The 16,430-nt window shown below is 44.6% G+C and overlaps 1 protein-coding gene across 1 annotated transcript in view; it reads left to right on the plus strand.

The window, feature by feature from the left end:
- LOC137090815 (adhesion G-protein coupled receptor G2-like) overlaps positions 1-16,430 on the plus strand; it is a 32,265-nt gene that overhangs the window by 1,610 nt on the left and 14,225 nt on the right. The window contains exons 2-10 of the mRNA XM_067454769.1: positions 1,807-1,878; positions 4,708-4,900; positions 4,977-5,145; positions 5,225-5,359; positions 5,482-5,580; positions 5,664-5,700; positions 5,787-5,884; positions 9,221-9,339; positions 9,482-9,747. Of these exons, the coding sequence (XP_067310870.1) occupies positions 4,755-4,900; positions 4,977-5,145; positions 5,225-5,359; positions 5,482-5,580; positions 5,664-5,700; positions 5,787-5,884; positions 9,221-9,339; positions 9,482-9,747 (1,069 nt within the window). The 5' untranslated portion in view covers positions 1,807-1,878; positions 4,708-4,754. The remainder of the gene's footprint in view (positions 1-1,806; positions 1,879-4,707; positions 4,901-4,976; positions 5,146-5,224; positions 5,360-5,481; positions 5,581-5,663; positions 5,701-5,786; positions 5,885-9,220; positions 9,340-9,481; positions 9,748-16,430) is intronic.

Here is a 16,430-nt window from a genome sequence, read left to right on the forward strand (position 1 = left end):
AGTGATATTAACCCTCTGGTGCTGTAACGTCATTTTTGACCAGCTTTTTTACTTCATCAGAATGGTACAAAACTTGGTAAATGTTTTGGTATTTGCCATGTTAACACACACACACACACGCACACGCACACGCACACACACACACACACACACACACACACACACACACACAGAAAAATAGGGTGTCAAAATTGTACCTTTAGGGGTACAACAGCTTGTCGCTGGGGCAGTGCCCTTAAAAGAACAACATTGTACCATTTTTACCACAAAAAGGTTCATAGTAGTACCTTAAGGTACGCATTTGAACTCAAAGGTACTAATATGCAACTTTTAGAAGTAAAACAGGTACAAAGATGTCATTTTAAGGGTACTGCCCCAGTGACAAGCTAAAGGTACAATTCTGACACCCTATTTTTCTGTGCACGCACACGGTCTGAGTTTGTTTTACCCGACTGAACATGTTCAATCTGATTTTTTCGGGTCATTGAATGTCTGTCAAAGATGGCGTGCAGGTGCTCGGCATGCTGTCCTTATAGTGAAAATGGCAGGTTTCTGGCCAAATCACAAGACAATTCTAGAGAAAGAGCAAGCAGATATTCACAAGAGCACACTGGACAAAGTTTGAGCACACACAAAATCTGAGCGAGAGCCGAGTCATACTCTAAAGTGTACGTCCAGTACATTTTGTGCTAGTGAGAGAAAGTCGTGTCGTGCTAGTCATGTCTGAAAGCTGCAATCTTTTATTTTTATTGGTTAAAATTAATATATATTTTTTAGAGTAAAAATATGTATTTCATATAAAATTTCTAAATACTATTTTTGTTTATTTTCATAGCAATAAATGTAAAATGTTATAACTTTTTAAAAATTTTACTTTTTAAAACTTTTTTTTACTTGAGCACTAATCTGCCAAGAGTTCAATCTACCATGCTCAAAAGGTGAATAAACTGATTATATTGGATACATATAATTTAGTACCCTAAAATCACCTAAAAATGCCTAATTAAATATCTAATTAAAACAGTATAGTACAATCTTTATAATAGTACAATCTTTTCATTAAATAAAAAGTAGAGGGTTAAAATATTGAATTAGCTATACATTATTGATGATGCATAATATACACCGATCAGGCATAACATTATGATCATCTTCCTAATATTGCGTTGGTTCCCCTTTTGCTGCTAAAACAGCGCTTCATTTGCTTGCTTATTGCATAGTTGGTTAAAGCAACAATGAAAATTACATTTATGTCATAATTTACCTCACCTTCAAGTTGTTCTAAACCTGTATGATTTTCATTCAACAAAATAAGATTTTTTGACAAATGTTGGTAACCAAACAGTTACAGGTCCCCATGGAAGTCAATGTTATCACCACCGACAAAGCGATATGATCACATTCATTTCAAAGGAGAACTCTCGGTTTACAGCAACACGAACAGCAGTGACTGTTGCGTTATGATTAACTTTAGCAACTTTTCTGAGCGACAACAAATAGGAGTTAAGACAGTGGAACGCTCGATATGGCAACGTTATTTTAGCTCCTATAAATTATAATTATAAATACCTATATATATTTCCTATAATTTATGATGTCTCCGTGTATTTATGGTGGTACTTGCCATGCGGACTCTGAGCCTAAAAGGTTTTGTGAACCCAGGAAGACTGTTACCTATACTACCTTGTAACAACATTTTATTTTATTCCTGTTGGTCTTTTATTACCTTCAAGATGTTCTCAGTATACAAGTCTTTAAAATGTATAACAACTATGTTGACTTGTGTGTTTTTCATTTTTTTTTGAGGTTGTTTGCGAATATCTGCTGTTGATCCTGGAGCGAAATGTGGAAACGCTTCATATATCAATGATACATGCAGTAAGTCAGTGTTCATAAACTACTCAAACTTGCAAACATCCAAATTTCAATCAATCAAAATAAATAAAGTAGGCCTACAACATGCAAAAGGACAGCATGTCTTTTCTCCAGTGAGGTATAACTTATAAGATTAGGGTAATATCAGGTTTTCTTGAGCTTTTAAACATAGAATGTACTTGGTTTGTTAGTTTAGTAATTGACCCTACGCTAAGCCCCACCCTCCTTAGTTACGGTTGCTACGCCTGTCAATCTTTCCGCCTGGCACGTCTATTACAGTATGTATGCGCCGGTGTGAGACATTTCCAAGGAGATAATTAGTCATTTTTGGTGAACAGTTGAAATATCTGAGAGGACAAGACAAAGGGGACTGCAGTATGCATTTGCTGGATATATCCATGACATACTATGCAACCGATTAGAAGCTACCTGATACGCATGTTCATGCACAGCAAGGGTAAGTTAAATTAGAAAATAATTGAATAATTATAAATCAAACAGCTAATCAATAAATCTTATGGAATAAACACAAGACATTAAGTTAGCCTAAACACTTTGGAGTGATTCTCCCGCTTATATTGAGCGTGCCATCCACGCCTTGGACCAGGAACTAGCCAGAGACATACATTAAAAAAAAAACAAAGTTACTTATAACAATACAGCCTTATAATAGAAAGGCACTCTGTCAAACATGATAAACACAGCCCCTGCAACAATTCTTATGATGGTCTTAATTTGCACACAATTTGTCTAAACGAACTACGACACAAAACTAATAAATAAAGCTACCAGGCAGTCCTCTTTATAGTCTATATGCTGCATCATGTAATAATTTGCATCAGTCAAAAACCTCATGTTTGTTGGAGCAAACGTAACCTTAGGTGTTTTTGTTAATCCTGTCATCATTTAGTTGTGAATGGGGCCTCACACACTGCTTGATTCAGGCCTGGCATTTCTCACCTTGGGTTTTAAGTTTGGGGATGGAAAAAAATTCCACCCTTTATCCAAACTTTTAAGGATAGGTATCAGATTTACACAAATTCATATGCACAAGTTCGAAAGCTTGACAGACCTTCTGCGCCTAGTTACGGTTGCTAAGCCACGATTAATTAGGATTGCCAATGTCACGTGATTTCAGCAGTTTGATACGCAATCGGAATCATGAATCGATTCACTGACTCATAACGGTCCAAAGCTTTGTTCTGAAATCGGCCATCACTATATAAGTCGTTATTTAGTGTTTTTTGCGCACTAACTCTATTCTGGCCTCTTCATCAATGATTGTAGAGCCGCTGTAGTGAGATGGGCTTTGTAACGACGTCTTTAGTGCCTTTATGGGTCTTGAGAGAGGAAATGACATTGGTGTCAATGAAGGCCTTTCTGAGCCATCGGATTTCAACACTAATATCTTCATCTGTGTGTGAAGATGAACGGAGGTCTGATGGCTGTCCAACCACAGGAGGAATTAATGACAGAAGTTACATTTCTGGGTGAACTAACGCTTTAAGGCTGAAGACATGGAGAGGTCTCAGAAGGGCCCTACTTCCCCCACCGTCCCAAGCCCCTGGGACCTTACAGAGATACCACCATTTCCTGTCCAGCTTTACCGTGCATAACTCAAGACACAAGCCGAGTTGGGGCTCCAGACTCTGGGCATGGAGGGATCACCCAGTGGACCCCCTATGCCGAGAGTATGAAGCCCCAACTCCCGAGATATGGTCACTTCCTTTGGAAATTTGACTGGGCATAACTTGGGATTCAAGCCGACTTAAGGCTCCATTCTCCCAGCGTGGGGGGACCACTAGGAGACCCTTCCAAAAGGCTTAGAGTATGGAGCCCCAACACGGCTTCCTTCCTGAGATACACTCAGTCAGACAGAGTCAAGCCGACTTGAGGCTCCAGAACAACTACTCATCCCACCCAGGGCTGTAATCAAATATTAGTGAAAGGATTTTTTTTAATACCTATGAATCGCTGAATAAATATATTGATGTTTTAATTCCTTAAAATCAATACATTTTTATATTTGGTGAACAAATCATGGGCTTATTTGGAATAAATGCAGGCTTAAATGGTGCCAACGTACAGCTCTGGAAAAAATTAAGAGACCACTTAACATTGAGAAATTACGGAGCCCCTTACATGACATCCAAGAAAAAAAGGTAAATAGTGCGCACGATTTACTATTTCATTCCCTCGAATTTATAAATTATGTGCACGATTTAGTAAATCGAGCAAATTAATTAGTATTAGTACTAGTGTAGCGCACTATTTATAAATGAAGGTAACAAAATGCAGACAATTTAGCCTACTAGTTTTTTACTGCACGTCATGTGCGGGGCTCCGTAAGAAATCGATGTTGAGTTGTCTCTTAATTTTTTTCCAGAGCTGTATAACTAATTAAGCCCATTCCAGACTTCTGACTTTATTCATAAAATATCTTAATTTTATATTCTAAAATATTCATCAATTAATTACACTTTTAAATACATTTTTAAATGAGCGATAAATTTTGCATTTTAACAAATTACTTTTCTTATAAACCATGGCACTATCTTAAGCAGCACGTAAACATACTTTATCTCTAGAAATATCGATATAACTTGAAAACATTATGCAATCATTCTCCTTTAAAGAGTCAAGAACCCTAGAACTCTACATAGACCTCCACTGAACCTTTTGGTGTATGTGATGAACATGTCTCTACTGTATAATGCAGAAATTAAGTGTTTCTTATGATATATGACATATTAGAACACTTTAATATGTTAATTATTACATGGTTGCACAGATATATAATTCAAATCCATTCCTTATTTCTTTGTGTTGAAGGGACAGAAGGAGGCAATTATGTTCTGTTTTTGAATGAGAGTTACTGGATGTGTACACCACCGTCACACACCACCACTATCAAACCAATTACCGATTTCACAACACAGATCCCAAAAGCCACTCTTGCACAACCTGAGATGACTTTCAATCTCACAACAGACACGAGTAAACCTTTTGAACCCGCAAAAGCATCGTAAGTCTGTGGTTACCAGCGACTATAAGTCTAAAACTCTTGTACAGAACACCAAGTGATTATATCAATTTTGCAGAGAGACTCTGGACAACATGACCTCTTTGGTGGAGCAGATGGAAAAAAATAATAAAAGCAATGCGGCGATTGTGATGGGAGATGTTATTGGTGTTCTCCAAAGACAAGCCAAGAACACAGAAAGCAAAGACATTCAAATATGCTACTCTCCAAATCAGAACATGATCAACGTAAGGCACGAGAAGCATTAAAGCATGTGGCTAGGATTGTATTGATTTATCAGTGTTAATTCCTCTTTTATATCCACAGGTTGTTGAGAATAACATGAAGGCAGACTTTCCCTGGTCTGTAAATGTTCCCAGGGAGGCCTTTGATAAATCACGACTGGAAAACAACGGAAGTGCGTTTGTTGGAGTTTTACGGTTCAAAAACATGGGAAATAAGGTAATGTGTGCATTGGGTTCTATATTTGTACAAATGTTTCTTAATCTGTTGCATTCACACATTTATATTTGATTATTAATGATTGCTTTTTTAATTCTTGTATGGTATGGTTTCTTATTTAGGGTGAAAATCTTTTGAACGATGAGGTTTATGGAATAACGATGGGCGCCAATATCTCCAACCTTACCGACAATATTGAAATGTTCTTTACAAAGAAAGTGGTAATGAAGGTTTTGTTGTGAGACTTGTTTTATTATAATCAGACACTGTACAGGCAAAATAATAATCAAACACAATCTTACAGGTCGGTAATGCGTCCTGCAATTCATGGGATGGCAAAGGTAAATTCACATATTTCTGTATTGATCAGTTCCCATCAAGTTATTTTATATAATTCATTTCATTTGCCACTCTTTTTTCTTTAAAGGAAATCTTAAATGGACAACGTCCGGCTGTAAGACAGACATCAACAATAACACCATAAAGTGCTCATGTTCACATCTGACGTTCTTTGCCGTGCTGATGGTGAGAAGCTTCTCAGAGTTTCAGAGTTAAAAACACCATGAATTAAATCTCTATTAGTCTATTAGTCCACGTCTATATGCTAATGAACGTGTACACGATGACTAAAGAAACTTAACAGATATATGCATCTCTCTCTTCTGGGAAAATCTAACATATTGACAATAAAAAGGTTTAGTCCAAAATGTTTCTAGAATAATAACATTTCTCCAAAAATACAACCTACTTTTTAAAATGAAAGAAACAGAAATGATACTGCAAAAAAAAAAAAAACCTTCAGACGACATTAAAGAGCATCAAACATATGAATGAATGAATTATTTTTTTAAATTAATAAACACATAAAAAAAGAATAAGCAGAGGAATGCCAACTAAACCTCATCAATATAATCATTAGACAAATTCTCATATTGTTTTAAGAATCATTCGCATTATTTATTACTACTTAATCAAAAAGATTTAAGAAGTGAGTCCACCTTAATTAACAGATGTGAGAGTTTAAGTGTTGTTCATGGATAACAAACAAACAAACAAACAAACAAACAAACAAACAAACAAAAATAATATATTCTTTAGGCTTGTTGGAAGCATCAGTATAGTAGCAAATATTATTTTTAACTTAAAAAGATTTAACTATGCGTATGTCACCAAAACATCTGGAAACATCAAGGAAAGAATACATATATCAACGTTTCTTCCTTCTGACCTCAAAAGGTACAGGTACTAGGAACATCAACATATTTAGACAGTCAAATTTACAGGGTCATAATACTATAATAGTGTGACCAGTGGTTGCAAAGGCAAAGCAAAGATGTAAATAATACCTGCAGGAAACTAACAAGTCAATGCAAGCCTGTTTCATACTTATAAGTGCTCTCAGAAAAATAATAATCTAAATACACTGATACTTAATTATCCACAACAATTCTATCTAGTCTTATCTTGATTGTTATCCTAATTTAATTTAAGTGAAAATGACATTTTCTTAGCTATAGATGATATTTAAACAAAAAGTACAAATAGCAATAGATTCTATTTACACTAAGTAAAAATAGCAGTATTTTCTTGTAAAAAGTTTTTAATAGTAGTTAGATGCTATTTATACTTTTTAGGCAGATTTTGCACCTCAGGTCAGAGTCCTGCACGGGTCTGATTTTTTAAATCCACACCCACCCGTACCCGCGGTGCTTAAAACCAGATCTGAACCGCTTTCCGACAGCAGCACTAATTAAAATCCGCACTCGACCCAACCCGCTTTAAATAGAACCGACACCAAACCTGCACTCAAAATAAAATCAGCATTTCATATTATAGACACTCTTACAAAAATGTTTATTGCCAGGTTATACAGAAGTTATTACACAACCATTAACACAAGGACAACTTCAGTCGAAGCTGTCAAAAGGCTACATTATGAAGAACATATTAATGTGTCCTTATCATCTCTACCAGTCACCTCAGTGTTGTTGTACTTTACACCGTATGCAATAATAACAGTGTAAATTATTAAATGTATTAAAATTATTAAATGGAAGCCACCTGATTGAGACAATAAAGCCCCCTCCCCACACCTACCCCTAACCATTAAACACTTTATTATTAAACACACACTAGACACTTTATTTTCACATTTCAATGATTTTCTTCATTTTTCAATTCAAAATACATGCCTTTTTGATCTGATATGTGATGGGAAAAGGGAGTAGAGCAAGTTTGGCAAAAGTTGAACTCAAACATTATGACAACATTAAAAAGTGTTGGTCAATTTACACCAAATCTTTTTGCCATGTGCCTTACCCCTACACTATTGCTACTGTTGATAATCCAGCGTCTTCCGTAAATTTGTCTGGTCCAACCAGACGTCAGTGGGCGATGTTATTGTAAATAGCCTTTGCAAACAAGGTGGGCTATTTGCATTTATTGCACTGTGACGTGAGTCTGGTGTGGGAGTGGCAGGGGTTAGTTGTCACACAGAGTGAAAAAGGTTGACATTGAGCCGGTAAACCTCCAACCTCCGAAGAATCACCCGTTTTAAACAAACAGCGAACAGAGGGGTGTCTACTAGAGAAAAGAGAACGAGACAGAGCTCGTAATAAAACCAGAATCAACATTTCTGAGAGGTCTGGAGAGAACCGAGTGATTTGAAATGTTGTAAAATTGACGTGTAGATGATACTAGCTCTCTAACTGATTGTAAGCATTATCTGAAGACTCATTTCATTATGATTATAGCTCTGTGCTGAGGAAGTAACGGATCTCTTGACGGGTAAAGCTACAGTAACGTCAGTCTACTTGAAATCCTTTCCATCTAGACTGATTATTTCTCTTAAAGGACAACTCTGGTGAGAAATGACCCTAGGGGTAACTAAAAGATGGTCAGCGAGTAGATCGTTCTCTGGGATGCGTTTTCATGAAAATCGAATGTAAAGAGTTTTATCTCTAAACACAGATTATCTTATAACGCTTGTCTATGGGGCACAGGGTCAGTGAAATTAAACCGCTAGTTAATACCACTAACAGCTCAACATAGCCTCAAACTAACACGGCAGCATAATGAGGGTCCCTACATGCAAACCGAAGCATTGAGAAACTTTGTAAGAGTACAAACAGTTTAATAAGAAGAAACTTTATAAAGACCATCTTGGAAAACAGCATCGACGAGTCAAGCTACGAACGCTGTGCTACTTATTAAACTGTTTGTACTCTTACAAAGTTCTCAATGCTTTGGTTTGCATGTAGGGACCCTCATTATGCTGCCGTGTTAGTGTGAGCATCTGTTAGTTACCCCTAGGGTCATTTCTCACCGGAGTTGTCCTTTAAGTCTGGTAAAGAATGATTTATGAGCAGTAAGACAAACACACTAATCCGCACAGTCACACAGAGCCGAAGCAGAACCAATACAATGTTGTCCTGAAAAATGCATGCAGAGGGCCAAAAGTTACATAGTGCACCTTTAAATTATCAAATGTCATTGTTCTCATTCGGTATTTATAAGTTGTGATTGGATTGTGCCTTTTTGTTGTTGTTATTTTTTAAAAATGACTGTAAAGAAATCTATCAATCTGTCTGTCTGCTTTTGAATAAAGGTCAATAAATACAGCCAGATGTTGTAGTTAGGACATCTACCAGCTGTCGACTCAGTTATACTAACTAGAGCCATAAAATGAACAAGGAGCATTTGATCTTGGGAGTAAATGTTGAGAAAAATTTGACTTCAAAATGAGATTTTTTAAATGAGATTTTTTGACTTGCAGACATTGACATGATGATGACTAGTGGAAATGAGAGTAATTATCCAGCTGATCTGTGTTTTTCTGTTGTGCTTTCTTTGATCTCTCAGTCTCTGCCCGATAACAGCACAGCACCGTACGTGGAATCATTGAGCTTCATCTCTTCTATCGGCTGCGGCATCTCCATGTTTTTTCTGTCCGTCGCTCTGTTCATGCATTTCCTCTTACGGTAGAGTGTCTTTAATTTGAACATCTAGTTTGTGCTGTTAGTACTTCAAGTATTGAAGTTCTTTGACCAGTTGTGTTTGTTCCTCTTTTGGATGGAAGTGTCTGCATGTTTCAAATACAGGCTGTTTTTCATCTTTGAACAGGAAAGCCAAATCAAATCAGGCCACAAAGATCTTGATAAACATGTTTGTGGCTTTGTTTCTCCTGAATTTATCCTTTTTGACAAACGAGAGCGTGGCCAACACAGAAGACAAGGCTGCGTGCGTCTTCATAGCGCTGCTCATGCATTACTCCATGCTGGCTACATTCACCTGGTTCTTCATTCAAGCTCTTCATATGTACTTATGGCTCATCAGACAGAATGTCACCATCACAAACTACATGAGGAAGATCACCGTGTGCGGCTGGAGTGAGTTATATGAACAAAACACCTGTTATTATAGTGTTCACTTAAGAAAATATCTGTTTAAAACAAAAACCAGCAGACTGCAAACTCGAGTTTAGCTGAAAAAGAAAATTGCAACGTAAACAGATTTTGTGGGCATTCCACATTGCATCCCTCTATCCCTCTTTTAAATTTACCTAAAAATACCTAAATTGACCAATTATTGTTGGGGTTTGAAGTAGGGATATGCCCCTTTGGACAGGTACTCTCAGGGAAAAATGTTCTGCTTGGGGCACTTGCTTTAGGGAACAGAGTCCCGTGCATTCTTCTGCACATCACATCGGATGTACTAGGGTATTGACATGCTTTTTGAATCTGGCTAGTTTTGCAGAGTCGCTTAATGTTAGGGGTGTGACAAGATCTCACGAGACTAAACTGTGACGGGATTTCTCGTTGAGGTAAAAAGCTGTCTCCTCAAATTCTCATGACCTGGTCATGACGGAGTGAGAGGGGGAAGTTTATATTATGCCTCCACTCTAGTTTTGCTTTTTATAGAGATAAAAACAATTTAATTCAGGTGGATAATCATAACAGTCGCTTCAATTCCATCAGCTCATCTAGAACGAGTTGTTCCAGTCTTGCGAGCTGTTCACAGCACTGATCAAGTGACGAGAAGACGAGTGTGTGTTATGAGGTGTGTTACGTGTTAGTGGACAAGACTGTGCTGGAGGATTCGTTGCGCAGCAGATGCCAGACTTACATTTTAAACTGCGCGTTCTGCACCACCGCTCCCTAATCACAGAGTATACATATGATCGTGAAATTGAAAGTAAAAGGAAATATGCATTCAAAATTTAAATGCGATTTCAATAAGTTACCGCTGTTTGAAAGCGGCTCCCTGAGGCATGAAAATATCTCTCAATATGAAAGATATCTAGTTGTAATCATCTCTTAGCTCTAATGCTTGAAGAAAAAAACGGGTGACGTCACGACCAGGAAAGGATAAATACACCTCCGGTCTGACCAGACTTCAGGAAAACTGCCAAAGCAAAGATCGCAGGGATGCAGGGAGTATGGCAAGGGGACGCAGTGTCTCGTTCCTTTCTCAGGGAACTATGGTTCCCTTTCGTTCAGTCACTCCGACGTAACGTCAGTGACTGACGAATGGGGGTTTCGCCTAGAAGCCAATCATCTTCGAGATCTTAGAAAACGCCCAATGGCAGTGCCAATGCCATGGGCATGTGAAATTTGCATGCGTAACTCCGCCTACCCACCTGGGTATATAAGGAAGTAGCTGGCATGAATCGCATTATGTTTCTGCTTCGGAGCCAAGAGCATCTCTTCACTCCGGCAAGCCTGAATTCTGAAGTCCTCTCTTCAGTCTTCGAGAAGAGCGGTTCTCCAGGGTGTTGGTGTAACGGCGCGTTCCAGCGATCTCACATTGCCTGCCTGCTGATCTGTGCAGTGATCTGCAACAGCTGTGTGTGTTTTCCCTGGGCGCTTCAGCACTCTGCAGAGCTTCCTCTCACAAAAAGAGCTTGCGTGTGGCACGTCTTTTTCAAGACGGGTTGCCCGCGCACTTCCGGGTGCGGTCGATATCTGTCGCTGTCTTTGGGACGCATTCACTGCTCGACGTGTTTGGGCCCAGCACGTTCGGACAGTGTTTGTGGATGTGCTGTGTTCCCTCTGTGGGAACATGACCATCGCAATGTTGTGGTCGAGACTCAATGATCTCTGTAAAGAGAGAGAGTCCCCTCTGCCACACCCCGATCTACCATCTCCGAGAGAGGTGGTACTTTGGCTGGTGGCCAGGGTGACCTGAGGGCGGTGCTGTGGTATTAAGAACCCCGACGATCATTCCTCGGGCCACTCCCACCCTCTTGCACATCGCTTCCAGTGAGTGTTGGACTGAAGCAGCGGGACCGTCTGCTGACGCCCCGTTCGTTTCGTTCATACTCCAGATAGCGGCGAGAGGTCGATTGCCGCATCTCAAGGTGGGCTAGAGTCCTTTGGGGATGACGATTCGGCTATGCTCCGCCTCTGGGTGTGGTAGCACTGTAGAATCTGACCTAGAGTTGACAGCCATGTTATCTCGGGCAGCCGCGAGCCTCGGGCTGGTGTGAATCTCCACCCTGTCACGAGTGCTCGCGGTCCAGCAGTCCAGCAGTGCTATGGGGTAAGCTGCCGGCCCGATGCGTATGCACGAGGACAGAGCTGATCCAGGGCTATTAACTCCCTCGCAGAGCAGACCCCAGTGGAACGCGAGTCCTTCCCTGGTCTCCTCTGTCAGGGCGCAGTCGTTACCAGTGCCCCGACACCGGGCCGCTATGCCACCCGAGTCCGGGCCGGTAACACTGCCTCTAGAAAGGCGTGCCGCCACCGATCTCGCCCAGCGCGGCGTAGGTGACCACATGCCCCCTGGGTCAGGAGATGTCCACAGCTGTGGTCCGGGAAAGACTTTGGCCTTACTTGACTGCGCCCAACAGTTCTTGGCCGTCCCCAGAGGCAGACTGAGGCCATCTGCCCCGGCGGCCCGCTGCTGCACCTAAGCGCCGCCGGCACAGTTGCCTCAGCCTCCTCGCCGCCAGGGCGACTTCCGGCGACCCCCTCCCGCGTGGCCACAGCAGCAGCCTTCACCCTGGCCACGCCGCGGAGCACGCTGCAGGAAGCCGTCCCAGTCCATGCCAGCCCCGCAGCTTTCTAAAAAAAAAAAAAAAAAAAGGAGGCCAGCGGCGCTGCGGACGTGGACAGCTCTGGGATGGGCAGTTCTTTCAGGGGATGGTGGCAGGTCCGCCCCTTCCCCCGGTGGAGAATCCTTTGTCCAGCTGCTGGCCCACGGGTCAGCAGCACCCTTTTTAAGAAGGAACTGATTAACCCATCCTTGAGCACCCAGAGACCGGTGACGGCAGTGTGCGCCGCCTCCGGGCCACGCCGCTCTCGTCCCTCTCTGTCGCCAGCCCCCTCTCAGAGCAGACCCCAGTGGAACGCGAGTCCTTCCCTGGTCTCCTCTGTCAGGGCGCAGCCGTTATCGCCGCCCCGACACCGGGCCGCTACTCCACCCGAGTCCGGGCCGGTAACGCTGCCTCGCTGCCCCACGAGGGTACGCCGGTGCTCCGCATGACCCCGTTGGTACACTCCCTGGGAGCGTGGCTACAGCTGATGAGACTGTCCCGCTGGGTCGCACGGACCATCCGGCTCGGCTATGCGATTCAGTTCGCGCGAGCTCCTCCCCGCTCCCGGGGTGTCCGGTACACCATGGTGGGGTCCAATGCCCCAGTCATGCGTGCGGAGATCGCGACCCTACGGTCGAGCTCGTCCCTCCAGCCGAGATGAAGTCCGGCTTTTACAGCCCTTACTTCATTGTACCGAAGAAATCCGGTGGGTTACGACCGTTCCTGGACCTTCGCGTCCTGAACCGATCCCTGTCAGGCTTCCGTTCAGGGTGTTGACTGCGAAACGCCTTTTTGAATGCGTTCGTCCATGCGATTGGTTTGCAGCGATCGACCTGAAGGACGCGTACTTCCATGTGTCCATCCTTCCGCGACACAGACCGTTCCTACGGTTTGCGTTCGAAGGGTGGGGCATATCAGTATGCCGTACTACCATTCGGGCTAGCTCTGTCCCCTCGCGTCTTCACGAAGATTGTCGAGGCAGCCCTTGCGCCCCTCAGGCAGCAAGGGGTTTGCATCCTGAACTATTTCGACGACTGGCTCATACTGGGCCACTCTCGGGACCGGGTGTGCGAACACAGGGACCTGGTTCTCCACCTCTTAGCTCGTCTGGGCCTTTGGGTCAACTGGGAGAAGTGCAAACTCTGCCCAGTACCGAGGATCTCTTTTCTCGGTATGGAGATCGACTCGGTCGCCATGTGTGTGCAGCTTACCGGCGTGCGCGCACAGTCACTGCTGACTTGCCTCCGTCAGATAGAGAGTAAGAGCGCGGTTCCACTGAAACTGTTTCAGAGGCTCCTGGGGCATATGGCATCTGCAGCCGCGGTGACGCCGCTCGGATTGCTTCATATGAGACCGCTTCAGCACTGGCTTCGCGATCGAGTCCCGAGATGGGCATGGCAGTCTGGCACGCTCCGGGTCCCTGTGACTCGGGCCTGCAGACAGACACTCACCCAGTGGTCGAACCTCAGCTTCTACGGGCAGGTGTGCCCTTAGAACGAGTTTCCCGGCATGTTGTTGTGTCAACAGATACGTCCACCACGGGCTGGGGTGCCATGGGCAATGGACATGCAGCCGCCGGCTCTTGGTCAGAGAGCCAGAGCCGCCTGCATATCAATTGCCTCGAGTTGCTGGCAGTTCGGTTCGCCTTGCACCGCTTCCTAGCGTTGTTGAAGGGCCAACACGTTCTGGTCAGATCAGACAACACGGCCGTAGTAGCGTACATCAACCACCAGGGCGGTCTACGCTCCCGCCGCATGTCTCAACTCGCCCGCCATCTCGTTTTATGGAGTCAGAAGCGCCTGAGGTCCCTTCGTGCTGTCCATATCCCGGGGATCCTGACCCGTGCAGCCGACGAGCTCTCACGGTTTCAGTCAATCCCTGGGGAGTGGAGACTCCATCCCCAGTCGGTCCAGCTGATCTGGGATCAGTTCGGGGACGCACAGGTAGATCTGTTTGCCTCCCCCGACTCGTCCCATTGCAGCCTGTACTATTCCCTGACCGAGGGCACGCTCGGCACGGATGCACTGGCGCACAGCTGGCCGCAGGGCCTACACAAGTATGCGTTTCCCCCAGTGAACCTTCTTGCACATGTTCTGTGCAAGGTCAGGGAGGACAAGGAGCAGGTCATCTTGGTCGCCCCGTACTGGCACGGCCGGACCTGGTTCCCAGAACTAGTTCTCCTTGCGACAGCCCCTCCCTGGCCGATTCCTCTGAGACAGGACCTACTCTCTCAGAGACGGGGCACCCTGTGGCACCCGCGTCCCGATCTTTGGAACCTCCACGTGTGGCTCCTGGACGGGACGCGGCAGGTTTGTGTACCCTACCACCTCCGGTGGTGGCTACCATCACTTCCGCTCGGGCCGAGTCCACGAGACAGGCCTATGCGTTGAAGTGGAACCTCTTCGTCAATTGGTGCTCTTCTCGCCAAGAAGACCCCTGGAAATGCCCAATCGGGTCTGTGCTCTCTTCCTCCAGGAAGGGTTGGATCGAAGGCTGTCTCCATCCACCCTGAAGGTTTATGTGGCCCATATCGCCGCCTATCATGACCTCTTGGACAGGAAAACGGTAAGTAAGCACGACCTAGTCATCAGGTTCCTGAGGGATGCGAGGAGACTACATCCTCCTCGTGCTCCTCTCGTACCCTCTTGGGACCTCTCAGTAGTTCTAAGTGCTCTGCAGAGGGCCCCATTTGAGCCTTTGCGGTCAGTAGATGTTAAGTTCTTGTCTATGAAGACAGCGCTCCTGACCGCATTGGCCTCCATCAAGAGGGTAGGGGACCTGCAGGCATTTTCGGTTGACGAAGCGTGCCTGGAATTCGGGCCGGCTGACTCTCACGTGATCCTGAGACCCCGGCCTGGATATGTGCCCAAGGTTCCCACCACTCCGTTCAGAGACCAGGTGGTGAACCTGCAAGCGCTGCCTTTGGAGGAGGCAGACCCAGCCTTGGCATTGCTCTGTCCAGTACGCGCCCTTCGCGCTTACGTAGACAGGGCGCAGTGTTTCAGGACCTCAGACCAGCTCTTTGTCTGTTATGGTGGGAAGCTGAAAGGGAAGGCTCTCAAAGCAAAGGCTGTCTCACTGGGTAGTGGACACCATTGTTTTGGCTTACCAGCAGCAGGGACGTCCATGTCCCCTTGGGGTCAGGGCCCATTCCACTCGGACACTCTTGGGCTTTAGCACATGGCGCTCCGCTGACAGACATCTGCAGAGCTGCAGGCTGTGCGACACCAAACACATTCGCCAGGTTCTATAACCTCCGAGTGGAGCCTGTATCCGACTATGTACTCGCCTCTACTAGTGGCCGGTAAGGATTGGCTCAGGTGTCTTCGCTTGCTCGCCATTCCACTCCACGGACTGGATACGTGCGATATTCTTCTCAGGTGAGCTCCCCGAGAGCCCTGAGCTCCTCCAGCACTGACGACGCCGACGCCAGTAAGTCTTCCCTTAGCCCAGACACTCGTGTCCGGCCAGGTGCCCCATGTGCATGGTTCCCCTCCGGCGACCCCCACATGTGTATTTCCACCGTAAGCCTCCCTGAGCAGGTGTATTCCCTTGGCAACCTTGCCACCCCCTGGGGTTAAAAATCCACCTGCGGCTCGTACCCCAGTGATCTTCCGTATGCAGCCCCCCGGGTCATACGTGTATTCCTAAGTCCTCCCTACGGGTAGGCATCTTGGCGCATATCTCCTCCCGGAATATGCCTCCCAGTGTACCTTGGTATTCCTGCGTTAAGTAGAGGCCTTTGACCGTCCTAACTTGCATCAGGGTTCTCACGCTTGCGCAGGGCACTGGAAGACAGCCGAGTGGCGTTATTGCATTGGGACCCCCATTCGTCAGTCATTGACGTTACGTCGGAGTGACTGAACGAAAGGGAACGTCTCGGTTATGTATGTAACCCTCGTTCCCTGAAGAGGGAACGGAGACGTAACGTCCCGCTGCCACTTCAGCTGTACCGCTGGAACGGCCGAGAGTTCAGTCTTGGCTCCTCAGCAGGTAACATAATGCGATTCATGCCAGCTACTTCCTTATATACCC

This window comes from Pseudorasbora parva, chromosome 10 (genome assembly GCF_024679245.1).
Source record: "Pseudorasbora parva isolate DD20220531a chromosome 10, ASM2467924v1, whole genome shotgun sequence".
Taxonomy (NCBI): domain Eukaryota; kingdom Metazoa; phylum Chordata; class Actinopteri; order Cypriniformes; family Gobionidae; genus Pseudorasbora; species Pseudorasbora parva.